The sequence below is a fragment of the Juglans microcarpa x Juglans regia genome, chromosome 6D (assembly GCF_004785595.1).
Source record: "Juglans microcarpa x Juglans regia isolate MS1-56 chromosome 6D, Jm3101_v1.0, whole genome shotgun sequence".
Taxonomy (NCBI): Eukaryota; Viridiplantae; Streptophyta; class Magnoliopsida; order Fagales; family Juglandaceae; genus Juglans; species Juglans microcarpa x Juglans regia.
Window position 1 is genome coordinate 4,502,721 of NC_054604.1, and position 27,920 is coordinate 4,530,640.

At 35.2% G+C, this 27,920-nt stretch overlaps 2 protein-coding genes across 2 annotated transcripts; one reads left to right on the forward strand and one right to left on the reverse strand.

Annotated features, from left to right (window-relative positions):
* Nucleotides 1–540: 540 nt before the first annotated feature.
* Nucleotides 541–7,179, forward strand: LOC121234122. Its single transcript, XM_041129942.1, has 4 exons — nt 541–591; nt 845–1,021; nt 2,413–3,945; nt 6,815–7,179. The coding sequence occupies exons 1-4, from the start codon at nt 577–579 to the stop codon at nt 6,848–6,850; spliced, it is 1,761 nt and encodes a 586-aa protein (XP_040985876.1). The 5' UTR covers nt 541–576; the 3' UTR covers nt 6,851–7,179.
* A 6,272-nt stretch (nt 7,180–13,451) lies between these two features.
* LOC121234121 (TORTIFOLIA1-like protein 3) lies at nt 13,452–18,759 on the reverse strand. The gene is made up of 5 exons (XM_041129941.1): nt 17,797–18,759; nt 17,309–17,417; nt 16,255–16,829; nt 14,746–15,167; nt 13,452–13,979 (listed from the first exon to the last, which is right to left on the reverse strand). Exons 1-4 carry the CDS (start codon nt 18,568–18,570, stop codon nt 14,763–14,765), a joined length of 1,863 nt encoding a protein of 620 aa, XP_040985875.1. The 5' UTR covers nt 18,571–18,759; the 3' UTR covers nt 13,452–13,979; nt 14,746–14,762.
* Between the last annotated feature and the right edge of the window lie 9,161 nt (nt 18,760–27,920).

The window sequence follows — 27,920 nt, forward strand, 5'->3', positions numbered from 1 at the left end:
TATTATTTTTTCTTTATTATTTACATATCATCTAAAATCACTTACCAAACCAATATACATTCATACATTGTAAAGAGGGTTCTCCAAACCGTTTTCACATTGCGGTACGCTTCTCTGTTCCGCTTCCCCACCGTAGGTCCGCAATCACCACCGCCCACTGTCACCTGCCACGCTTCCCAAGGCACCGTTCCCTAAAAAAACCTCGCCCAAAATTGCTTCATGCATCGAGCCACGTGTGCATCTTCCACTTGTACGAGCTCCACTCGTCCACGTCATGGACCGGCTGCTGGGGACCACTCTTCTCGCGCGCCCATTGGGAAGAAACGAAGAACCGAAAACCGCACCGATGTTATTGGTTCTGTCTTCATAGGTGGCAGTTCCGTGATTGCGGCGATCCAATGAGGGCATTATGGTAATACAGTAAGGCTTCAGTTCCTAACAGACAGCTGCTGGAAAAGTAGGGGAAAACAGAACAAACCTCCCTCTCGTCTTCACGACTTGGTCGGAGACCCCCCCCCCCCCCCCCCCCCCCCCCCCCCCCCCCCCCCACCCAAAGGCTTCTGCGCATTAACGAAAATGGACGACTCCGAGGTAAAATTTATGTGACTAAATCTGTGACAGAATCTGACCCACCACAACCGAAACACCATTCGACAACCTCTACCACCGCCAACTACCTCCACCCTTTTTTTCTTTTCTTTTTTTCTTTCGGGTTATTTTGATTTTTGGAGAATGTTTGAATGGGGTTTGATTTTGATCTTCTTTCCGTTTGCTCCTTTGGTATCCTACGGGTTTTCGTCAGTGGGTTTTGTTTGATTTTTTGTGGTTTTGATTCTTTTGTTAGAAATTGACGGCTCTTAAGAAGGCCTATGCGGAGATAATCCTCAACACGGCGAAAGAGGCGGCGGCACGTATTATGCTATCGGAGAAGAAAGCGCTTCGGTTTCAGCAGGAACTCTTCTCGACGAAAGAGGAGGCGCTTCGGATGCTTTTGAGGCTAAAAGAGATGTTGGATTCTAAGGTATGGTGGTTTTTACTCAAATGGGGTTACTTTTTTATTCTGTCTTGTTTTGATTTTCTATCTGTTGATGTAGCGATGGGAATATGTGGTTTGGTTTTGTTCTGGTTGTGTTTTGTGATGTGGGTTTGGAGTGAATCTTCGTTTGTTGAAGAAAGTTCTGATCTTTACTAAACTTTCGTCGGGATACTTTTTTAATTTTGATATCAATGGTGGTGTGCATTGCTGATGAATATTTTAGTTTAAGCTCGAAAAACTTCTGTCAAGCTGTTTGTGATGTTTTTAGAAGTCATAGGGTCTTTGTCTCCCGCCTCTAGATGTTACTGGGCGTGATTGATGGTTTCACTCTCAATGTTTGATGGGTGGGAACTAAATGTGTCATTGGGAAATCCTATTTTTTGTTAATGATGGGTTTTCTCTCTAAAACTTCATTATATCTTAAAAGTTACCATCTTGAGGTATGCTTGACTAGCAAATGTTGTTGATGTTTGATGGGTGTATACAAAATGTGTCATTGGGAGATACCATTGTCCTTGATGCGGTTTATCTTTAAAACTTGATCAGAAGTTTAAAGTGGACTGTTTTGAGTATCCTTGACTAGAAAATGGCGTTTGATTTATTATCTTTAGCAAGTCAGACTCATACCTGTTTGTTCAATTTGAAAGACAAGTATTTTTCAATTTTTTTCCTCAAGTGATTAATTTTAAAGCCAAACAAGGGTAGATTTCACCACCTTTTTTTTTTTTTTGGTCTAGGTTTTAATGTCTTGTTTTATTCTTGTCAGTTACTTTAAGAAAAGTTGGCTTTACATACTGAGTTGGTTGACATGAACAAGCAAGGGTTTAGGCTTCGTTGGTGCAAACTTTGTCAGGATGGGACTGCATGGATAGAAGTAAGGAAGATGGGGAACTTGGCTGAAGTAGTTCTACCGTGACTACTTCAGCCTTTTGTAATGTTTCACAGAATTGATAAGTTGAATAAGTTGATTTGTCCCATGGGCTTTGAAAGAATTTTATGAAATCTCAAGCATGTGTTTCAACTGTCTAAAGTTTCTACTTCTGCATTTGGTTATCTGTTGATATGGCTTTGAAATCATAAGTCAGTTTTTGGAGTTTATGGAATTTCTTAGAGCTTCACAATTATATTCACTTGACCCAATCCTACAGAAAAACTACTTCAGTCTTTAGGCACAAACCAATCTTTGGAAGCTATTTCCTCTTTAGCTCAGGCTTAAGGCAATTAAACCATTATGTTGTCTATTTTAGCATCAAAAGTTCCTAAGATTGATTGGGACCATTTTGCTCTGATTTAATCTAACTGTTTCTGGTGTGGAATTCATGTTTTTAAAAAAATACAGCATTGTATGACGGTTGAGTCTGTGTCCATGTTTATAGGTTACTGAAGCAGAGGCGACATCCTTAAGTCAACAGAAGAAAATTGAAGAGCTTGAAGCACAGCTCCAGGAAGCTGAGGATATAGTAAGAGACCTTAGAGAAGAGTTGAGAGAAGTTCAGGATAAACTGGAGGAGGTGACAAATGACCAATTGCAGCCTTTGGATGAACATAATTTAGCTGGTGATACTGTTATTCATGAAGAAATATCACAAGAGAATGGACTCATGGCTTCTAAGTCTATATTTTCTCTACCTCATTCACAACCCGAGCCACTCACAGCATCTGACGTGAAGAATTTTCTTACGAGCCGGGCACATGCAGGCAATAAGTGCTATGGTGAAAATGATCCGCATATGGATAATTGTTATCTTCCTAATCCTTATTTTGCCTCCATAGTAATGAGGAGCAAAGAACCTGAGCTGTACAGAAATGGATGCACCCAGCGAATTCGTGCGTTCGAAAAGTACCTTTTGGATGGAAAGCTGTCTTTTACTGGAAAAGTAGATGATGTAAAGAATGAAGTGTTTGCCAAAGGAGGTGAAGAAGGTAAAGGGGTGTATAAGACGGCAATTCAAAAGCATGATGATATACTTGGAGTAGAAGAGAAGAACCAAGATGAACTTAAAGTGATGAACATGGATAGTAGTCAGATCCAAGTGCAGGCTGTTAAGTCCATTTGTAGAAAAAGAAGAAAAAGAGCCACAAAATTCAAGAAAAGTAAAGCTCGCTCATGTAAACAAGTTAATGGGATGTGTGTGATACCTACTCATGAGGCTGAGAATATGCTTGGAGTAGAGGAGAAGAACCTAGATGAAGTGAAAATGATGCAGCCAAATGTAGGTGATATCCATTTGCAGGTTGTTAAGTCCTTTTGCAGGAAAAGGAAACGAGCTGCTAGATACACTAAAAGTAAAGATCCCTCATGTAGCTCCCTTACTGATCAGTTCATAGAAATGCATCAAATCTCTGATCTTTGTAACTCCAAAACTTCCCCAAGTTTGGTAGAAAACTCTTCTAAGATAGTTGAGAATGAAGGTCAAACAGATCCAGTATCAGCTGAGGGTATGATGCCACACTCAGATTTAACTGGTATGGAATTACGATCTGTTGATTTAACTGAAAATGATGTGGAGTTTGTCAAGGTTTGTGGTACTCAAAACACAATGAACAATGGTACAGATTTGATAAATAAATCAGATATGACAAGACAGGAAAGTTTATCTGCAGGGAATTCTGAGGTTCAGGGATGCAGAACAGATGCTGAGACATTTGATAAGTCCTTACTTAACTCAAGTCTGAAAGCATCAGATTCAAATGATGTGGTTAGTCAAACTGTAACTAACAGGTTTCTCAAGTACACATTCATGAGAAAGCGCAAGAAGGAATCTTTATGCAGCCCAGATGGCAATTCATCTCTTGACAATGAGAGAAAGACAGTGGAGAAACGGAATGGTTCTCCGGAACCACAGAATTCTAGCTTGACAACAGAATCATCTCGAGACAGTCGACGACTGGCACAGGTTGCTCGTCAGGTTAGTGATATGTTTATATGTGTGACTGTGAGCGCACGTGGTTTGTTCTTGTGTGAGCATGTGTTTGTGCTAACCTAAAAGTTTTTTTTTTTTTTCTTTTTTCTGATTAGTAGCTTGTGCTAAACCTAAAGTTGCATGACAATTACATCTAGAACTAGTATGTTTAGCTAGCTGTGTTTTGCAAAATGACTTAATGAATTTCAGCCAAGTTTGAGCTGGTTCAAAGTTGTATACTAAGTCAAGTGAACATATAGACTAGATGTCTAGTCTATATGTTCACTGCCTTTCATATATGCTCTAACAGATGCAACTGATCTGAAAGATTCCCAAACATCTTATTTATTTGAATATTCACCAATGAAGATTGCTCTTACCCCACAAATGATTGGTCATTCTATGAATTTCTTATTTATTATGATCATTCAATGTCCCAGTCTGTCCCAGTCTGTCACAATTGTTCTTTTTCCTTGCATACGGGATGATCTAAACTGATATCATCCTTAATCATTTTGTAGAGCGTATCTAGCAGAGGCCCTGTTTTAATACCTTAGATTGAAACATCAACATTTAGTTTCCTCGTTAGCTACATTGTTTAAAAATCAAATTCGGTGATGAGTACTAGTTAATGTGGAATGTGGAAAACTGGATTGATATTTAGAACGGAACTCTTACTGCCATATAATTTGAGAACATCTGATGAGATGATAAACTGGTTATGATGCATGGATCTCTTGCCTGCAACTTTGGGAGCATATCAGGCTTGGGCAAAAAGGAAACACATGACATAGTTGAGTTACAAATTTTGAAAATCTGGTCATAGTCCATGGATGGTTAGATACTATCACTGTAGCTTTCCTCAATTGAGTGAAACAACATTACCTGATTTCCTCTAAAGGAACTCGTCAGGGTGTAGCCGAGCAGTGAAAGGGCGGTTTTGGGATGGGCTGTAGTCTTGGGTATCTTGGGTTCGATTCCACACTAGAAGTTCCCTTGGATTACATGATATCCAGCTTTGACAGTTGAAGTCATGTATCCAGTGTTTACTTCCTAGGGTTGGGTCCAAAGAACTGTGACATGGTCGACGGGTCGTCATAAAAAATAAAATAAAATTCCTCTACATGCATGACCTTTCATATACGTTTTTTAGGGTCATAACTCCTGATAGTAAGATAGAAGAAACATTTACTTGCCAATAACTGGATTTGTCATACCTTTCATCCTCTTGTCCTATATAAAGCCCATTCAATCAGCTAGACCATGACACCCAAAGCAACTGAATTATCATACTGTAAACAGTTGCTGTATCTTTCTCTAACCGGTTAGGGAACAGTGTCGAATCCCATCCAATTGATTAAGCTTCCCAAGATTCCATGTTAAAATGAAATGCTTCCAGTTACTCTTTCTCTGTAGTCCTTACCCTTTCATTTGGCTTTTACCATCTGGTCTTTGTAGTTCATGTGGCATCCAGCAGTCTAGATACTTGGGCCTGGCGAACTCATTAGAACTTTGAAACTCAATGTGTAAAGAAAATAGGCTTTCAGTTTCTTGCTTTTGTTGATTGGAGCTTAAAGGTTATGGTTCAGTTTAAGCTGCAATCTATGAAGCAATGTTTCATAAACCATTGCTCTGGATGTTTTATTCTCTTAAGGCTTCTGAAACTTGAAAGATGATTCATTCAGTCACTTCGATACTCAGGCTGGTATGTATACCATAGATCATGCTAGAGAAAATTTCCTTCAAAGAATTGCTTAGGTCCTTGATTGATTTAATGAGATAATACCTTATTCTTTTGGACTTGTTTTCTTCATATGTTATTATTGATGATCATTTATTTCATAGACAGTTACTGATAAAAAAAACTTGTCATAGACAGTTTGACACTCGTTATATAGTTAGTGCCCCTGGACTTTACTTACTTTTCAGGATCTTGTACTGAACTTTTGCAATCAAATATGTTTTTGGTATGTCATATCCAATCTTCAACAATAATTTTCCATGTTCATTCATTCCCTTAATTAGGGACGAAACTATTGGAGAAAGCCAAACATTAGAAGACCCCAGTCAATCTTGGAGCGGCAAGAATAATAGCAAGACTCACTGAAGAGTAATAACAGATTTACATATAGTCAACGCCTGTAACAACTTATTTGGGGGGTGGAATTTTTTTGGGATGAAATAAGCTGTTTGATTGAAATTGTTTGAGGAGCACCATTAACAAAGATACCAAAAAAAAAAAAAAAAGGGCTAGAAGCATATATACATAAATTCTTGGGGCGGGTTAACAAGAAAGAGAGGACCCACCTCAAGAAACCTTAGGGCCAAGTCAGAGGTAACGTTGCCTTAAATTACATTTCAGAAGCATGGTTTTAATTGGGGTGGGCCAAATGCAGAGGCAAATAAGTTCTTTCTTATGTGCAATCTTTGAAGGGCGCAGGGTAGCATGCCCTTGATATGGGGTGGGAAAATATTTAAGTCTTATGCACACTAATTATTTTTAATAGAATATGATCATAACCATATGATATTAATGTGGTGCACTCATAAACACGGTTGCTGTGTTTATCAACATGTGGGCAAAACCGATGATGAAATCTATTTTAGTATTCAGGATGAACTTTCTGTTACTTTTTAGAAACCAGATTGATCTAAAGCCCAGAAGTCTGAATCCCAATCCATTTAGGAAGAAGCAAGTCTTGTGCTGGTTGTACACTGAGAACTATGCTGCTTCCATAAAAGCTTGGATGATGCTTATTCCTTGGTGGATTTGTTCCTTGTAATAGTCGTGGTTCAGTCAGCATGACAAGTTTTATATGGTGGTTTCAGAATTATGCTTATGAAATTCCATCTGAATGCATTTTCTCTTTCACAGCTTATATCTTTGTCTGAGAAGAAGTGGTGGAAGTAGATCTGGGTATCCCTCACATACCATCAACTTGGAGTGGAAATCGAATCTTGGCTGCACTGAAATTTTGGAGAGCTGTGTTGTTATCAAAAGGTCAGACAAACAGTCAGTCGCTTTATCAAGGAAGAGCTATAGACCCCGAAATAATGCATGAGCATCACATATCCATTATTAGTATTGCTGCATCTCTCTGATGTCTCTCTTTTGCATAGTATCAAAAGTTAAAAATAGCTTATATTGTAATTGGCCTTGTTGTCCAGCTTGGGCCAATTCTATTTAAAAGACTCCTTTGCAATTTTTACCCTAACAAGGTTCTTTATGTTATTGATATCTATCTCAGTGCTTTGACGTCTCGAATCTATACTTTAAGAAGTCACCCATTTCTATTTTTCTCTTGAAAACGCTTTTTCATGTATCATACATTGAGATCGAGCTGCCAATCTCTGCAGTTTGTGTTCTATTTCTTGGAGGGCAAGCAACATCACTTCTTTACAATAGGGGTCATTCAGCAGCAAAATTAACATGTTTTGGGACTGTGTTTGTGTTATTTATTCTGAAACGTAAGCTGGTGAAGTCGGAGGATAGAATAAGAGGTCCAAAGAATGAGATCTCAACTCTACTTCGACTACTTGTACTGCTGTAAAATCATTGGAACTTGGACTAAATTGAGATTAATTCATTTTAGTCTAATTTTAAGTTGAATTTAACATCTAAACACTTAACTCTCAAATCAATGAATTCGTCTCAACTCAAAATCTTTTTACATGTAAGACTCGTAATTTTTTTCAACTCAATACCTCTTTATACACGGGATCCACAACTTTTTTTAATTTCTTATAAATACATCTAAATTTATCTTAACATTCAAATACATCTAAATTCATCTTAGGTGGATTCTACAAAACTCACTCCACTATCTAACTTACTACTATTCATAAAAAATTCATTTCAATTTAGTTCAACTTAACATCAAATGAATGTTCATTCAACCTCCTCTTCTTTATTAGATTTCAAAGGGCAAAAGGGAAGGTAGTGTTTGATTCATTCTAAAAGCATGATATTTTTTTTTCTCACCCTCTAAAACAAAGTACGAAACTTTCGTGGAACCAATTTTTTTCTGTAGCTCCAATGTTTCAACACAAATGAACTTAAATTTGCACACATTTACTTTGTCACCTGTTTTCTTGCATGTGGCTTTCCATCCGTTTGTTTTGTAACATGATTAATATATATATATATATATATATATATATTTTAACAAAAATTATTATCTGTTTAAAGTATTTTTCCAAAATTAAATGTTAATGGGATAAGCTGTGACAGGATGTCAACTCGTGAAGCATTCTTTTTACACATTTTAGTAGGATTGTTTATGAGTTTTCACCATTCAAATGAATCAAAAAATATAAAAGGGAAAATTAAAAGTTAGAAAAACATATTGCTCAACTCTAAAAATAAATAAAACATATTGATTTCTCACTTTACCATTTAAAAAATAAATGACTTTTCGGTCAAATTTATGCTAACATCCATACCCCCAAGATAATGTCAAAAAAAAAAAAAAAAAACCATGCTATTTGAAAAGCAAATAAGTAAAAAATTTAAAAGAAAATAATACTAAGTACAAGCTCCAAGAGATTTGGCTATTTGGAATTTATACAAATTATTTATCTTTAAATGAAAATGGCCTGCCTTGCTTATAGGAAAGATTTATATTAGATGTCATGAAGTAAATATTAAATGCGTTCGAAATATAAATAGTATGATATTTTGAGAAAAAATAAAAGTTATCATCCACATTCTAGTGTACCTAATAATTTTTTATATCTTATGGAATTCCTTTTTTATTATCATTTTAATTTGGAGAATTCAAGATATTAATTTTTATAATTACTATCTTTAGATAAAGAAATACATCTTATTTTTGCAAAAAAGATTTTCCCATAAATCATTCATTTGAACAATAACTGGAATAAAATGAAGGTCGTATTTTTAATTTTTTAAAGCATGATGTGTTTCACCGCCACCGCTCAAGATCACATGCAACCATAGAGTAAAACGGTTTAGGGGGTTCGAGAGAACATCTTTGATGTCTAAGTCAATGACCAAAATAACTCTTTAATACCAATTAATCAGATAATCTTTATTTACATACCAAGGTTTTTCCCTTATATAGAGCCTTTGAACTGTTTTGTTATTAAATAATAATGACACATCTGTTATTCAAATTCAAATCTGGAGATGAGGATTCATCTCTTAATAAATTTGAATGATAACCGTTTTGATCTCATGCCACCGTCGGATAGTTATTCAGTTAGTATTAACGATAGACTGGATCCTCTCGATATTGAGCTGGGCTTCAAGTTGTGAGATAAGCTTCGGGCTTAAGTAATGGCCAGGCCCATGTGGATTAACCGGTTGGAATATCTCTCCAATCTTAATTCAGGATGCATTTTTCGATGTTTTTTTAACTAAATAATTTGCCGAAAAAAAAAAAAACAAAAAAGCAACTAAAACGGGTTTACCATTGTCCATTTTCATGGGACCTGTGTTCAACCCTCTCAGCTAAAGCTTCTGCTGCCTTACGAGTGAGACGAACCTCAGAGAAAGTCTGAAGGAGAGAATCGAAGGAACAACAAGAGAATCGAAGATGGGGATAGCGAGTAAGGCAGGAGATTGGGCATTCAAAGCATTCACGGCAGGCCTGGGTGTCGCCACGATTTACCTCACAGCCACTTTCTCTGTCAACGTCTACCGAGGCCTTGCTTGGCACAACGCTCAATCCGTACTCACCTTCTCTCTATTTTTCTTTGTTCTTTTTTATTCTAATTAATTTCCTCATATATGGTTGGTTGCTATTATCTGAGCTAGGTCTTATCTTCTTTGATCATGCTATCTCCGATGTAATTCATTTGATACCACTACTTTCTTACTGTCCGGGAAGTGTTTCTGCTATATGTGTGGTCGTTAATTTTGGTAAAATTTGTACATTATCAGTAAAGGCCCCAATGTTCACTCAAGAGTTCAAGATCCTTTTTTTTTTTAACAAAAATAATAGATGTGTGTGACCCTTTCATGACTTCTTCTAGTTTCGTTTAGAAATCATGCTTTGCCTTATTCATTAGTATAAAGTTATATGCTTTATGATTTTACTTAGATGGGAAATGTCACTGTTCATGTAACTCGAAAATGGTGAGTGTTGTTGCACACACATGACATCATAAATGTAATTCCTCTACTCCATATGTCAAGGCTCGATTGCCACTTATACTAGGTTTCTGTTTTGAATATGTAGATGTCTTGATTAGTGTATCTCATGTATATGCCCTGTACACTCGGGCAACACCTTACGTGATCATACTTATAGATTAGCTTACTTATTTCAAACACAAAATATGCCGTGCAATCACTGGGCAAATAAGAAAGAAGTTTAGAAGATGTTAAGAATATAATACAAATAATTAAATCTACCTCTTCCTATTAGCTTAAGTTTTTGGGACAAGTAGTGATTTCATATGGAATCAAAGCAGAGGTCCTGAATTCAAATTCTGACTCTACACTCTACCCTATTTAATTAAATATTTCATTTGTTGGGTCTACTCATTGAGGGGGAGTCTGACCTACATGTGAGGGAGAGTGTTAAGAATTTAATACAAATAATTAAATATATCCCTTCCCATCAGTTTAAGCTTTTGGGATAAGTGGTGATTTCATCGAAGATTATGAGGATAGATAGTGTTTTGCGAGATTAAGAGTCATATAGTGGCATTGATGGTGTTTATGCTGGTGCTTCTTGTTAGAAAATATTTGGAAAATGACGGGAAGGAATTACAAGTTGTACATTTGTCAGACATGATAATATCATTTGGATACATTACTGTATATGAATTATGAAAAGAGAAAAACGTGAAGCAGTAGCCCTCAACTAAAGTCATGGCGAAGAATATGGCTTTCAAAGATTAATAAATTTGTATAAACCTTTTAGTTGTAATATGAAATAGCACTTCAATGCCTGAATGCCTTCCAATTTGGAAGCGGGGTCTAATAACCATCTAATTTAAGTAGTTGATTGTTTATCATGTTGACACAACAATTGTGTATTTGTTAAATTAGCTACTTGAGCCTCTCACAGTATGATCATTATGCAGTGGATAGGAATTAATGGTCAAGCATATTAAATCTTATGCATTTATAATACGCTATAGTGCTCGGTTTTTAGCATGCAGATTATAGAATAATACCCTTGCTGGTACCTCCTGGTTCTTGTTGTTTCACCTCTAATATACTTATGCTATCGTTAAGAGTTTTAAGTTGTAGAAGCTTGCTGATTACAGATTATAGTTTTCAAAATATTTAACCAGGCAATCTAGCTGTACTTGGTTTTTGTATTGTTTATGTCAGAAGGTGAAATACTTTTTAGACTTCGGATATGGTTTATAGGTAAACATAACTCAACACTTACTCGTACTGAATTTGAAGTTGGGATCTCGTTCTTCAACCTATATTTCTAAAAGAGAGGTTGTATGGTCGAAAGACCATTGGAACTTCTTCCATAAGACTAGGGAAAAAGGTGAGATCTTGGATTGACTCACTGTGTGCCATGGTAACTTTTCCACAAAAACAAGTGTTTTTAAACTGTGAAGTGATTTTGTTAGAGTGAGAATTATATGTACACTGGTATTGAACTATAAATCTATGCAGCGGTGGAAACGCACCCCAAATCTATGCAGTGGTGGAAATGCACCCTTGCCTGCGTGAACTTCTTGTTCATTTCGTAAGAAGCTGGTGGTGACTAAGCAATGGGCAGATGGGTGATGAAAGGTCCAAAGGACTAAGCTTCACCCAGTATGCAATTCGGTTTTCCATTCTGTCTTATATCATACTATTGCTGATAAACTACGTTTCTTCTGGTTTTATCAACTTAATTTGTTTTGAATAGGTTGAATCGGGTTTGAGAATTGTGATAGCTATTATGCTGCTACAGCATAAAATGTTTAGATACTTCTGTCAAATTACTTTTAATGGACAGCTGGCTTTTTTGGTTTTTGTTTTTCCTGCAGAAAATGGAGAAGCAAGGCTCCAGTGAGCCAGCCCCATGACTTCAAATTTTGCTTCCCTCCTGAATCCTACACTGCATTTTTCTGTCCTTGAATGCACCATAGAAACGTTCATATTCTTACTTTATTGTTTCTTCTATAAAGTTAAAATGCCTGGCCAATAAGCCTCAATTTGTGGGATTAACTTTCCAGATTTTATGTAGATCTTTGTTATTTGCAGATAGCTGTTTGGATCAATTATTTCTTTAACAGAACATGATTTTGGTTTGCCTTGGGTATCCATATGCTTTATCTTATCTGTATGTCGTCCTGCCTTGCACAAATATCGCTGCTAGAAAGTAATTTGAATATTACCGATACATCTGAAAACCTGGTTTTCTCATTAATTGTTTTGAGAAAAATGGTATCATGTGGACATGTTATTTATTTTTTAAAGCAAGCATTTCATTAACAATCAAGATACATGAGGAGGGGGTGAGGTTCCTCAACAAACATCCAATTATAACAAGTGCGGAGTAAAAAAGAAAAATGAATCTGGTTGGTCCCAATTCATTCCCCACAAAGGGGTGCCGCCTTAAATGTTTGGAGAGGAGGTTGACATCTCCATCCTCAAAATTTTTGGTTAGGAAAAGCGAGAAAACAGTGGATAGGCGGCATCGCCTGGCCCAAACTGTCAGTGGTTGGGTTTCTTTGTGTGCAATTATGGCGGCGGCGTGTGGCGGCCACGCACTGGTGGTATTTGGGTGGACATATCTAATAGGTTTTGGAATGACGGATCTACTAGTATAACGTGCGTAGCTATCAAAAGCGTTTTGACGCAACAACTCATGAAGGCTACACACTGGTGGTATTGGGATGGGTCATATCTAAGAGATGTTGGGATGGAGAATCCACCAGTATAGCGCGTGTAGTTATCAGAGGCGTTTCAACGCAACGGCGTGTGGAGTCCATGCACTGGCAGGATTGGAGTGGGTCATATCTAACAGATCTTGGGATGACGAATCAACAAGTATAGCATGTGTAGAGAGAAGCAGGACATACTCTCTCTAGAGGTTGATGTATTATGCGGGCATGGATCACCGGTTATCCCATCAGTTGCCGGGACAAACAAAAATGTTATTTTACATTGTGCTTGTACCAAAGTAGCGTACTACATTCCATTGACAATAAATGTTGCTCGTTACATGTCTTTTATCCTGAAAAACTTCAAACTCGTGTGATTTGTCCGCATCAGACAGCTCAAAAAAATCAACACGTTTTAAACCAGAGGCCGTGATCTAGCGAAACATATGCACAGGTAGAAATAGTAGCATGTATGAACATTTGACCGTATCATGAAAAGTGTGCTTTATGGTTTCATCTGTCCAGAGACTCTCTGGAGAAAACCAGCTTTAACCAAGTACAAAGGGCCATATCAATGATATCATTATAATCGTTATGTCCATTGTGGCCCTGCCCTCACAATTCCCACGCATTTCAAAACTTAAAACACAAGGGAAAATTGAAAAGAAAGTAAAGAGGAATAGCTTTATACAGAAAAGAAAGGATAGGTAAAACTCAATCAATGTGGGCGTGTTCATCATCATAATTGCATCTTACTTCCACAAAACACAAGAGAACGACCCCTCCCACAAAAGAATGAGGAAAAATAAACTGTACTCTATACACAATACTTCACCCTCCATATCATGACTGGCATTTTTAGTGGAAACTCACTCGCCGGGCGAGTTCTCAATTTCACGACCACGAAGAATCAAACTGAAAATGAATGCTTCACCACAATACGAATTTTTTTTTCTTTTTTCTTTTTTGAATTTTTGTGTGAATTAGTACTTTTGATTTTTCCAAGAGTTTATTATGAGACTTCTTCAGTAGGGATAGTATTAAAAAGAACCGCTGCTGCCAACTGCTGCCGTTGTAATGCAACATTCAATAGGCTACTTCATAACAAGCCTAACAAATCCCATAAATTGATACATCTTCATACCTCTTGATCATTTGATGGTTGTTTCTCCACCAAGCTGAAATTAGAATTGGAGGAAACTCAAAGTTCCAACCCAAACTATGCATCATATCTGCCAAACGGTAAACAAGAAGAAGTTGCAATCATATATTTGATGCAGGAAACATATTGTCACTAAAGAAACTTCCATCCAGGGTTGTGCTGATTCTTATTCTTAACATTAAGAAATATTATTATAAAAGCATATTTCACCTCACAATGGTCTAAATCCTACGGTGACAGGAGAATAGGTGGTAATGCTTGACCCCTACAGAGATATTACCCAAAAAAAAAGGCTTACTCAGGAAATTTCTTGGCAAGGGGCGTCCCCTACTCCAATATGCAGTTGAAAAAGTCGTGCTTCTGCTCCCTACTTACTAAACGATGCAGAAGATTTTGCAAAAAAGTTTATGAAGCTGCTCCTGTTCCCTACTCACTAAACAAAAAGTAGAAATCAGATTACCTAATTCCCTGATTTCCCACAAAAGAATTATGACCAGGAACAATGGCATTGCTATTCTTCAATCCACCAGGTTGTCTAGAAGATATGAAAAATCATGCCCGAAGGCCTATCCTGAAGCACTTCCATCTTCCTCTCAGATAAATGGCATGCCAATACTAACCTATTCTAACTTTAAATTTTGCACCAGATAAATGACATGCCAAAACTAACCCGTTCTAACTTTAAATTTTGCACATGGTGCAAATATGAGCAAGTGGGATAAAACTACACGCGGGGCTTGCATATCAAGATGACACTCATTGATGTTTGAAAATTACATTTTAACAAAAAATTAAATTAAAAAATGCTGAAAAAAAAAAAGCAAGTTGTACAATACCTGCTGTTGTTCATTGTTTAATGATGAGCCACCTCAGAGATGCCCCTTGAATCACTCTGAATCTCTGCCAGGGGATTCAAAATGAAACCCCCAACACCCTGTAGCCGAGACATACGGTTCTCTAACTCAAATGTTTCAGCATTTCCCCTCTTGTCGGCTCTGTGGCGCATGGCAGGCACTGTTGGGGGGACTCTGGAAATAGAAAGCCTTGAGGAATACCGGCCCTCTGTCTTCCTCCAGAACTTGGAACTCAAAAAATCTGCACCCGGTAGCAAGCAACATTTGGATCCAAAGGAGTCAGTGTTAGTCATCCTCCCAGTCGATACAGCCAGATCACATGAGATCTCATCCAGTGCCAACTCTAGGCCATGCACACGTGTCTCCAAAGAACGCATTCCATTTTGTGAGCTCCCAATGAATCTCTAAATGCAAAAAGAAAATTAGAAAGCTGAGAAGCAGCGTTCATCAACTTCACTAATCAGTGCTATACACACTAGAATACAACACATTTATGAGTACCACTCTTAAGCAACTTGTGTGCTTAAGTGAGACAAAGCAAAATAAAGTACTGTTCAGGTCAAATAGTAAGCTCCAGTTGGCATCCATAGGAAGGAAACTGAAACTTGTGACTAGTTGTGTCAGTGTAGATGGTGAAAAAATGCCATTAACCTGCGCATTTTAAGATAAAATGCTTAAGCGCTTTGCAGCTCTCTGGAACGGTAGTCTCATACAAAATATAATCTAGGTTCAATTAAATCTACTCAAATATTTAATCCGACCAATGCCTAAAAGACTGCAAAATCAGTTTTCACTTTACTCCTTATTCTGGAGGGCAACTCCATAAAGCTATTCATGCATTTCATGGTGAAGCATCTATATCTTTACGCCTCTGATGCATGTGGGTGAGTGTGTAAAAGCACTTGCATGTGCGGCACATAGTCAGATCAACACTCATAAAATCTCGAATATCACCATTGGAGTCCAGCTAATATCATGACATCCCCCACAATAAATGAAATATTAAGGAAACCTAAAATTTCTTCCATGGACAGATTCATGAAACTAGCTCCAGTGTGCACAATAATTGTGCATATTAGAAACTAGTAGCAGAGAATCAAAATTGTAACTTTCAAGGAGCAAGCCCCATAATTTCATTATCTACAAGGAGACAAGTATAATGAATGAATTACTTTCAGGCACCAGATGGATAATGAGGATAATGGAGTTGCTCATACTGATGGCTCTGGACATGCATCATTCGGCAGCATACCTAATTGAAATCTTAAGCTAGTATAGTCTAGAACAATGGCTATTTAAGGTGATTTCAGGATATAAAAAATGAAGGGATCTACCGGATAATGCTCAATTAAGAGGCCAGACATTATTTGTCAGTAGGGTTAGTCCAATGATACAAGAAAAAATTCACACATGATAGCTTGAAAGAGAACCCAGTTTATTGATACAATTGAATAAAATCCATAAGCTCAAATTTCAAACACAAACACAAACCTGCAGGAGATCAAGTAGACTAGATTGCTGCTTTTCGATCTGAACAAGCTGATTGCGAATTAAAGCTAAATCTTCACACTCTTTGTGGTTCCTCGGGCAATCAGTAACATTACTGACAACAACAGTGGATCCTGGGCTCTCTTCTTGACATGGAACCACACGAGATTCACTCTTGGTCCCACCAAACTTGTGCATCTTGTCATCAGAGTTCTTACTGAAGAGCGACCGTTTTGTTTCAGCCTTTGATAACCTATTTTTCTCAACATTCCTTCTCTCGGGGACATTCTCATCTGTTTCCTTATAATCAACCTCAAAAGACCCAGAAACATTAGGTACTGTAATCTCAACTTTCCAGTCTAAAGCTTTCTTGTGGTCCAGCTTCCGAAATATTGGTGGATTTGTTTTATTGCCATTGCTTTCCAGAATACTCCTCTTTCTAGCACTGATAGCAGATGAACAATCAGATGGGGTTAAGTGACCAGCTAGGATCGGTTTCTTCCTCAATTGACGAGCTTCCGAACCAGCAGCACAGGGGTTTTTGGAACCAAGTGCATGGCGTCCATCACTTGCATTGTCTGTCCTCATAATAAAAAACAAAATCCAGAAAGAAAATGATATACTCAACATCAGAAAAATGTTGCAAATGGATGTCAATTGAACATGGAACGCAAAGTAGATAAAAGTTTGTAGCCTATTGATACAATAAAAAAAAAAAAAAAAGGAAAATATTATATATTACACCCCCATCCCACTATGTTGACCTACCCGGGTCGTGTAGGTTTTTCAAAATACTTTGTTTTATTTTTCATTTTTTATACAACACACGCAGTTATTGGTGTTTATATGGCATATTAACACAGTTTTAACGGTATACTAATTGAAGAATTGATTTTATCGAAGTTAAAAGCACATGAGGTAGAAGTTAAAATTACAGTATATTAATGGTACTGGTTTCTTGATATTTATTGATCCTAAACTTATCTTCTCCTTTTCTTCTTGGTTATCCATCACCAAATTCAAATACTAACCAAAGGAAAAGAAGGAGGATTTATACCTTTTGAAGAAGATTCCGATCGCGGAGGTGGCGATGCCTCATCTGAAACATCAGGAATCTGCTTCCAAGCCTCCAACATTTGATTCATAACCTCCCGCACAGCTTTCACCTGTCCCCAAAAAAAAAAGGCACAATCTAAACCGACACTCTAAAATCAGTACAAAAACCCATGGTATACCAGTTAGTAAATGCCACGTGACCAAGTATGTATGTTCGAAAATTTTCACATCAGGAGTATATAACATTCAGCAGACCTACAAGTTCATTCTTTTATGATTTCTTTTGAAGAAAAAATAAAATTAGAGAAACGAATTATAATCTCGCATTTCATCGGTGGGATATTCTTAAAACTTCAATCACATGACAAACATATAAACAATGTGTAATCGACGGTTGAATTTCGATTGACCGATGAATTTCGATTGACCGAATTGAAAAGTAGTGAATATACATTAGCTATGATAAGAAGAAGAAGATGGCAAGATCACCTTATCGTATCGACGGCTCTCGAAGACCTTCAAACAGCTGGCCTTACATTCCGCGAGGGTATCCCTCTCCACCACCGCCAAACTCAGCAGAGCCTCCGCCGCAGCCTTCCTCGCCGTCCAGTCTTCCCTACGCAAGAACTCCACCAGACAAGGCACTAAGTTCTTCGATGCCCCGTTAAACGACGCCGCACCAGCGCTAACAACGGTACCCATTAGAGCCAGAAGCGCCGCCTTCGCCCTAAAGCTCTCGCATTTCAACAACTTCTCGAACCTCGGCAACAGCTTTGCCAGTCTCGCCGGGTCCGGATCCGGAGCAGCATCGATTGCCGCAGCCAAGCACAAAGCCGCTCCGATCTGCGCGTTCGGGTCCTGTTCCGTGAATAGCGCGTCGGCCAAGGGCTTCAGGAAAGAGACAAACGGCGGCTTCGTGACGTGAGACGACAGAGCCGCGACGGAATTCACGCAAGCGGATCGGACCGAGGAGTCAGGGTCGCGGAGGCGGCGGGTGATGGAGGATAGCATTTTGGAGAGGTAAGGAGAGAGCGCGTTGCCATGATTCTCCGAGAGAATTGCCAAGAGGTTCACGCACTGTTTGCGCACCGGCGACTTGTCGGAGGTGTCGGTGGAGTGAATGCAGGAGAGGAAGGTAGGATAGTGGGCCGGTTCCAGCGTCCGGGCAATGGACTCGAGTTCGGAGACGGCGATGGAGTGAGTATCACGGTCGGACAGTTTGGTGAGGCAGGTGAAGACTCGGTGCTTGAGGTTTTGGGCCATTTTTTTGTGTTTTTGAGGTTTAGGCCGTGTTTCTTTCTCATTTATTGAGTGGTTACTCACGAGTCTGGCGGTGGAGCATCTGGTATTTCCGGCCACATCGCCGGAGACGATGGTGGTTTAGCCCGTTATCAGTCAGTGAGAGAGCAGTCGGTGCTCTTTTGCTTTTATAGTATTCACGTGCTCACAGGGAATGATACGGTCACGGTAATCTAACCGACAATAGATTTAAGCGAAAAAACAAAGTAAAACTAACGAAAAGTAAAACGGCAGCGTCTCAAAGAACTTAACTTCGAAGCGTTAAACGACAATTACGTAAACGACAAACGGCGTTCACTTCTACACATGGAAATGAAAAGGATAGGGAGGTTTCCCTTTTGCAGTTTTACTCAAAGTGGGCAATTTTTTTTTTTTTTTTTTTTCTCCTTTGCAGGCAATTTCTTCTTAGTGTACAAGCATAGCTGGATATTCCTAATTACATAGTTTTAAAATAATCTAAATTCAATTATTACGATCCTTATAATTAAACGTTTTATTATTATTAAAAAGGTGATACTTTCACATTATTTAATGTTGTTGTTCATATTATTCATGAAAATTGATAAATATTATAAAATCATAGAGAGATTATTTGTTTCTTTTTAAATTGTTATGAGAAATATTATGCATCAGCTATTATTCACTTTTATATCTTAAACTTATAATTTTTTTTTCATAAAGTGTATGGATGTTTTTCATAAGGTGTCAGGTATGGGTAATGAATAGTAACTTATGAGAATAATTTTTTTTTCGTTATGGTTGGTTAAAACTAGGTATTTTAAATGAGCTTTGCTATTCATTATCCTCACACACTACACACTACTTTTTTTTTTAATTTTATTATTCTTAAACTAATTAATTATTTTTACTCATTATCCATTCATTGCATATTTGATAAGAGAAAAAAAATAAAAAAATATGTATGGTGTGAGAATAATGAATATAATTTTTCATTTTAAATTGACTCTTTTAAAGTGATTGTATGAAACTATTAATCATGTCGATTAATAAGTGTGATTGAAAATAACAATATTTCAAATAAAAAATAATTTTATTTTAAATATATAGTTCATTTATCTCATAATTATATATATATAAATATATATTATGTTTGTGCTTACGTTCATGTTATTTTTTAGGAAGAGAGACATAATCTCATTTTTATCAATAATCATCTCCTTTAAGGAATAATCTAAATCCAATTTTAACAATATTCTCGAAATTAAGGATTTAAAAGAAGAAAAATACTACATATATAAAAAGATTATATAAAAATAAATTTATAAATTGATGTGACTTCATGTAATTCTTTAGATTTAATTTATAATAAAAATAATTTTATCTCAATTTATAAATTTATTTTTGTCTATTTAGGATGTCGTTGGGATTCGAAGATGAGTTGAGATGAGTTGAAATGTGTTGTGAATAGTAGTGAGATTGATTGTGAATAATAGTAAGATTTGTGAGTTAAAATTGATGAATAATAATGAATAATAATAAAATAAGTTGAGATGAATTGAGATAGATTACGAATACAAACCGGGCCTTAATTATTTCTAATCAAAGAAAACCATGAAAGAGGTGTATTAGGTTGATGCGATCTCGATGTTGGATCGAAAGGTAGTGATTGGTTAATATATAAAATTATGATCTCTGTCGTTGACTTCGGAGCTCATTACGCGTGGGGAACAGCGGATTCTTCCCATGTCCTTAAAAATGGGCATTGCCGACTAATAGTACCGCCTGCCACGTGGTAATACTTTCTTCTACTACGGTCGTCGCATTTTTTTAACTTACAAGCGACCTGCCGCCGTTATAGATAAATTGGTTTCACAGAATGTCCAAATAAAATAATATTTAAAAAAAAATTTATTTTGACTTGGATCTTGATTTGATGTATATAACAAAAATATTATTTTATTAACAACTCGTGGATTGATTGCTGATTTATTAGTAGTTACTGTATCATTATTCCATGAAGGGGATAGATGAATGATATCTGTATTTTGGAGTGTGCAGTTTTAAAGTTTTTTTTTTTTAAATGGATAAATTTAAAAATTATATATATTTTTTTATTTTTTTAAAAAAAGTACGTAAAAATTACACAAAAATATATATTATTATCCATTGAAATAATGCAAGCTTAGATTATATATCATTACCCATTGGAATAATGCAAGTTTTTTAATTTCTTGTTTTAATTTACTTTTCTATCATCATTTTTCCCAACAGTCGTGATTGAAAGAGAGCTCGGTATAAACTAGGGGTATGCAAAATTTTGAAAATTCCGACTCCGTCCGACTTCCGCTCCGACTTCGTCGGAGTCATCGGAATTCGGAGTCAGAATTCGGAGTAGTTCTGAATATCTATTCGGAGTCGGAGTCGGAGTCGGAGCTCCAAGAAGCTCTAATTCCGACTCCGAAATTTTTTTTATTGTACACTTGCGCTCGAGCGAGGTGTCGAGCGCAAGTCGAGCACACGTTGTATTGAACATTGGCTCGAGCGACATGTAGAGCGAAAGTCGAGCGAACCTCTTCCAGAGAGATTCGCTCGAGTGACATGTCGAGCGGAAGTCGAGCGAACCTCTCTGAAAGAGTTCCGCTCGAGCGCCACGTCGAGCGCACGTCGAGCTCCGATCTTATGTCGGAGCTCCTATAGGAGGTCGGAGCTACGACCTCCGATCGGAGTCGGAGTCAGAGCTCCAATTTGGCTCCGACTCTTGTCGGAATCGGAGGTCGAAAACGAGCACTCCGACTCGGAGCCCAGCTCTAATATAAACAGAGATGTGTGATGATCTTGAAGCACGAGGGCACGTGAAATTTAGATATGGTTTAGATAGTGAGATGAGATGATTAGTAAATAATAGTGAAATGTTTGAGTTAATAATATGTTTTATGGGATTTTAGAAAAGAAGAAATAAAAATTGAATAAAAATATTATAAATATTATTAAAATATAATTTTTTTAATATGATTTTTATTTTGAGATTTAAAAAAATTAAATTATTTTTTACATTTTGTTTGAAAGTTTAAAAAGTTATAATAATTAAGTAATCATTAGATAAAAAAGTATTTATATTTATGATGTTTGAATATTAAAATAATATTAAGATGAGATAAAATGAAATGAGATGTGACGACTTGAGAGAAGTATAGCATCCAAACCCGGCCTTAAAAAACTACGCACGCATGCATGGCAGTTAATGATGGTAATTACTAATTAATTAGTTCCAACAGTAAGAGTACTGATCAGTAATATATCCTATATACTAAATTATCGGTTGCTCATAATTTAGCCTCTGTTTGTTTGTTGTGACATTTAGAGACCATTTAAGAACAACTTATTTTTTTTCTTGAGTAATCTTATATACAAACGTAAGTTTCTATTCGTAAAAAATTGATTCCACGTGAAGGAAAAAAGAAAATCTTTACATTTTTTTATAAAGAAATTTGCTATTTTACAAAGGATATGTATGAGGCTTGTAGATTTAGGGTATGGTTTAGTTACCAAAATCTCATCTCATATAATCATTACAATTCTCCTAAATTTTCGTATAAAATATAACAAACAATTCAACTTTTTCAAATCTCAAAACAATAATAATATTAAAAAAATTATACTCTAACAATATTTTATACTTTCAACTTTTATCTTATCTCATCGATCTGTGTAACCAAACGAGGCAGCATATATATATATATATATATATATATATATATATATATCATTACTCTTTTATTGTTTGGTAATTCAAGATCGCACTAATTTGACTTGAATGTCCCTTGGCGTTTTAAATTTAAACTATGACGTGTTTAATGGATATAACTAAAAATGTGCACTGAAAAATTATTTTATTTGGTTTCAAAATAATGGCACTTTTCTGTCCATTTTTAGTGAGAAAGAGAGCATCAATTCTCACTTTTCAAGCATGTATGATGCATCATATATATATATATATATATATATATATATATATATATATATATATATATATCATTACTCTTTTATTGTTTGGTAATTCAAGATCGCACTAATTTGACTTGAATGTCCCTTGGCGTTTTAAATTTAAACTATGACGTGTTTAATGGATATAACTAAAAATGTGCACTGAAAAATTATTTTATTTGGTTTCAAAATAATGGCACTTTTCTGTCCATTTTTAGTGAGAAAGAGAGCATCAATTCTCACTTTTCAAGCATGTATGATGCATCGATAAACTTCCTGATTTGGTATGACTTTATTTTGTTGTTATAGAGAGATCTATCTAAGTGATTACTCTAATTGTTAATTAAATTGGAAAAATGGCCCAAAAGCAGAATTTGCTCCGTTAATTACTGATAGTTTTCATCTATAGAAAGTAACTTCTCATAAGTAGCATTGCTTTCATGGTGTATAAATCAAAATGTCCATATTCATACCATGTTTTGATATGATCATTTTTAGAATCTTTTATATTTATCATCGCAAGATTGATTCTGACAAGTGAGTATCGATCTCATTAGTATTTTTCGTCAAAAAATTAACAAATAGTAGACAGATGATCTACTTTAAAATTCAGAATACATCAAGTATATAGCGGAATGTATCATGCATATATAAAGACCAACTTCAAATTCAATAAAACCCTAAACACGAATTACGGATTATATTTACCCTAAAATAGTTGGAGTGAAGAAGGCTTTATGTCTCGTTTGGATAATGAGATGGAATGAGATGAGATGATCTGTGAATTGTAGTGAGATAGTTTGTAAATAGTAGTAAATGATTTGAGTTAAGATGTTTTATAGAGTTTTGAAAAATGAGAAAGAAAAAATTGAATAAAAATATTATAAAGTTAAATATTGTTATAATATAATTTTTTAATATAATTTTTTTTAATATATGAAAAAATTGATTTTTTTTTTTATATTTTGTTTGAAAGTTTGTGAAAGTTATAATGATTAGGTAATGATTATATGAAAAAGTTAAATATTTGAAATTGAAAAATATATATATATTTGTAGTGTTTAGATATTGAGATGTGATTAAATAAGATGTGATGAGAGACTCTTGCTATCCAAACCAGGCTGGACCTAGTTTGAATGTCAAGGTATTCTCAAGTATTCTGACAGTTTGAGAATACCTTACTACTATTCAATATTCTATAATTAATTTATTATTATTTTTTATTATTATTCACATAATATTTCAGAAAATTTCACTATCCAAACGCAACTGTCTCAATTAGCTCTCCAATATATATCACGATTGGAGAGTTGGAAACATTCTTCTATGACCCAAATGCTACCTTACATATAAAAAAGAAAAAAAATCCTGTCAAAGTTGGAGCTATGCAAAGAGAGTGACACAAAACCATCCGATCACCCTCAATTGTGATGCAACATTGTTGTCTAGCTTAGGTGGGGTATGGATTTATTATTTGTCAGCTCCCCATATTTACTTGCAATATTATTGCTTGCTTAAGAAATAATGATTCTGATCATTATTTGGACATTGATAGTTTGAATATGGGTAATTACTGAGATAATTGTGATCGGTTAAGTTCAGGTGAACCTACTCAAAACGTGGGTCTCATTCTCAACCTCCTTACCTACTTCAAATACCTTTAACTATATTAATGGAGTCTCTAAATAATAGAAATATATACATATATTTTGTGGAGAAAATAAAAAAGTTGGCCAAGTTGGTAAAAAGTTATGCTGGGTGGCAATCATTCAAGAAGGAGAAAATATGTTGTATGGAGTACAACAGAAGAAACACGAGAGATTGATTAGGGGCTTGTTTGGATAGTGATATGAAATGAGATAAGATGATTTTAGATAAGTTGAATAAAATATTATTAGAATATTATTTTTTAATATTATTATTGTTTTGAAATTTAAAAATGTTGAATTATTTATTATATTTTGTATAGAAATTTAAAAAAATTGTAATGATAAGATGAGATGAACTGAGATGATTTCTATATCAAAACGAGCCCTAATTATTATTATGGATTGAAAAGTACTTCCATAATAAACCATTAATTTAATCTCAGCTTGCTAAAACGAATTAAGCAAATAAAACAAACCCACTTCGAATAATTTGTTTGTATATTTGAGGTTAATTCAAGTCTAACAAATTTAATTTAGTTAATTTTTAATTACTTTATATATGATGGCAGCTCAAAAGAGGTAGGCAATCGAGGTCCCCCCGCCATTGAAGATGATCACCCCCAAACCGAAAAAAGGGTCTAAGAAACTTTTCAAAGAGGAGATCTTGAAAAAGTTTTCACTAATAATTATTGACAACTAAGTTTAACCAAACATTAACGGCTGAAAACAAGTCATTAGTGGTTTTTAAAATGGGTTTAGTCACTAAAACCATCCATATGGTTGCCTTTTGAAATGATGACTTAGCTCTTAATTACTACTCTAATTTTGACAGCACCAAATTAATGAGGAATACAATATTGTAGGTCTATTATTTTATGTGTTTTTGTTTCTCAACTTCTGATAAAAACTTGAGAGGATCTTAACCAGTTAGTACTATATGTTAATATATAAAATAAATAATAAAATGATCTACGTCTTTCTATTAGTTTAAGTTTTTGAAACAAGTGATAATTTCACATGGTATCAAAGTAGAAGTTCTGATTTCGAACCATGACTTTACACTTTACTCCATTTGATTAAATATTCTACGAATTGGACCACTCAATGAGATTAGGTAATCTGGCTCACACGTAAGGGAGAGTGTTAAGATATAAAATAAATGATAAAATCTATATTTTTCCATTATCTTAACTTTTGAGATAAGTAATGATTTTACACTATATAGTAGAAATTCTCAAAAAAATATCAATCATATTTATGGAAGAGTAAACCTTGAACCACTCATTCCAAGTAAACGAGTTATTAAGTTCCAAAATTATAGAATAACTCATTATCTAATGACCGAAAGAAGAACATGTACATATCGATCATTTCTTTGAACAACAACCTCGAACTATATGTTTGTTGAAAAAATGATCAAAGACTTTCCCTAGAAGCATTGAACGAGGCTTTTCGTGGGAGAAAAGATGAAAGGACCGGGTCCAATTTCAACGACTATCATCACACCAACTAACACGTAGGCCCAAAAGATTAATCTACTTCTTCAATTTTCATTATGGCTATTAAGTTGCGTAAAGACTATAGAAAAAACTTAGTACTTCTACAATTTCAAGATCTTCAAATTGTTATAATTCAAATTTAAAGATCTCTCAAGTAGGACAAAAATAAACATATAAAATAGATCTTATAATATTTATTATTATCTATCTCTTTGACTTGAAACTTTTAAGTTACATTTGGATGTTGAACTGAATTGAATTTTCTATAAATAGTAGTGAGTTGAAATGATAGACTGAATTATGTGGGGCCCGCCTAAGATGAACTTAAATGTATTTGAATGTTAAGATGAGTTTAGATGTATTTATGAGAAGTTGAAAAAAGTTATGGATCCCACGTGTAAAGATGTGTTAAGTTGAAAAAAGTTATGAGTCTCACGTGTAAAAAAGTTTTGAATTGAGATGAATTTAATTATTTAAAAGTTGAATATTTGAATATTAGAAAAAACATAAATTTAAATCAAACTCAGCTGAGCTGAGTATAATCATGCAAATATACTAATAATCGTGCTACGTCCACTGCTTCTAGCTACTGCTGGGAGCTATCATTAATATAATTGTTCTTTTTTTATATGCATTTTTTTATACTTTTAAATATTTTTAAAAAAATAAAAAAATACAATATTATTAAAAAAATATTTTCTTAATTACTAAGTAAAAAGAAAAATTAAAAAATAAAATAAAAAATTTCAACAGTAACATCAAGTTATAAGAATCAGTAGTGAGAATATTATTTTTTTTTTTATTCCTGTTAGTTATTTTGATGTGTGTTTTTTTTTTTTTTACATGTATTTTTTAACACTTTTAAATATATATATTTTAAAAAATCTACAATATTATTAAAAAATAATTCTTTAATCATAAAAATAAATAAATAAATGCTACCAGTAGCTCCTGGCGGGAGCTGGGAGCGCTTAGCATTTTCCGTCTCGAAAATGAGAAGGCACGCCACATGCATGGGAAAATGGCGCACCGAAGCAAAAAGTGATAAAACGTCATCTCATGATCATCTGTCAGTATTTTAAGTCCGTGCATTTGGATGCAAGCTCAGATGCTCTGAAACTCATGCATCATCTGCATGCCCATGTGCAATTTGCTTGCATGTATTGGGACATATAACATGAATCCATGATCCAAAATAGATAACTCGAGGACTCTCTCTCTCTCTCTCTCTCTCTCTCTCTCTCTCTCTCTCTCTCTCTATATATGCATGTATACGAGGAAATAAGACACACTTCCAAAGACATTCTCAGTACAGATCCTTGTGTTTTTTGTCTGTCTGTGTTTCTTTTCCCAAGCTTCATGCATGTCATCATTTGGTCCCGTTCTTTTTGGAACTGCATAAAATCCGAGTCGATCTATGGATGCTTTATTTGGCACCAAAACTCATTAACTTTGGCAATACGAATGATCATCTCAGTAAATCAGAATTAGGTAGATTTTAATTTGTCATCTTATCTTATCTCATATCATCTCATCTCATCATTATAATTGATGAGTACTAACATAGATCTAATCTTAAAGATCATTTACAAGTTCAGATTCTCTATCTATTGACTTGATTTTAACTTTTTTGAAGAGTTTTCAAATTGATTGTGGGTTCAAGGGATTCAATCCCTACAGGTTCATATCAACAATAATAATAATATTAAAAAATAATATTTTAAAAATATTTTATTCAATTCATCTAAATCATCTCATTTCTTCTTATTATCCAAACGATTTTCTGGCCTTTCCTCCCCACTAGAATGGGGTGGCTTAGAATGAAAGAAAAGTAAGAGTAATGGCCAAGCTGTTGACAAGATTTAGGGGGGGCCACGCTTGCTTCATAATTCCACATGCAAGCAACAGAGTGACCATGTTCTTCCCTTCTATTTTTGGTCTTTCTTAAATATGCTTGATCAATTATCCCACTGATCAAATACTAATGGATTTCTTCCTTTGTCTTCGTTTCGTATTATTGAATTCCTTAACTATGCATGATTGGATCTACTGTGGCCAGAGAACATTTTGTGCCAGGTGGCTCATTTATTTTTATTTTTTTGCAATTAAACAATGAAGTGGAAAAGTATAAAATATGTTTGGTATCATTATATTTCATAATTATTGTACATCTCACTTCAATTATAGAAGTTGTATGAGATCAATAAGACCAATAAGATAA

What these genes read in the sequence shown, in the direction of transcription:
- LOC121234122 (XM_041129942.1), top strand. An exon ending in AAGAGATGTTGGATTCTAAG is followed by an intron (nt 1,022 to 2,412) that starts GTATGGTGGTTT and finishes CCATGTTTATAG; the next exon opens with GTTACTGAAGCAGAGGCGAC. An exon ending in TGGCACAGGTTGCTCGTCAG is followed by an intron (nt 3,946 to 6,814) that starts GTTAGTGATATG and finishes TCTCTTTCACAG; the next exon opens with CTTATATCTTTGTCTGAGAA.
- LOC121234121 (XM_041129941.1), bottom strand. Translation starts at nt 18,570, where the DNA reads ATGGCCCAAAACCTCAAGCACCGAGTCTTCACCTGCCTCACCAAACTG. An exon ending in AGAGCCGTCGATACGATAAG is followed by an intron (nt 17,418 to 17,796) that starts GTGATCTTGCCA and finishes TTTTGGGGACAG; the next exon opens with GTGAAAGCTGTGCGGGAGGT. An exon ending in GTCTACTTGATCTCCTGCAG is followed by an intron (nt 15,168 to 16,254) that starts GTTTGTGTTTGT and finishes TTTTGCATTTAG; the next exon opens with AGATTCATTGGGAGCTCACA.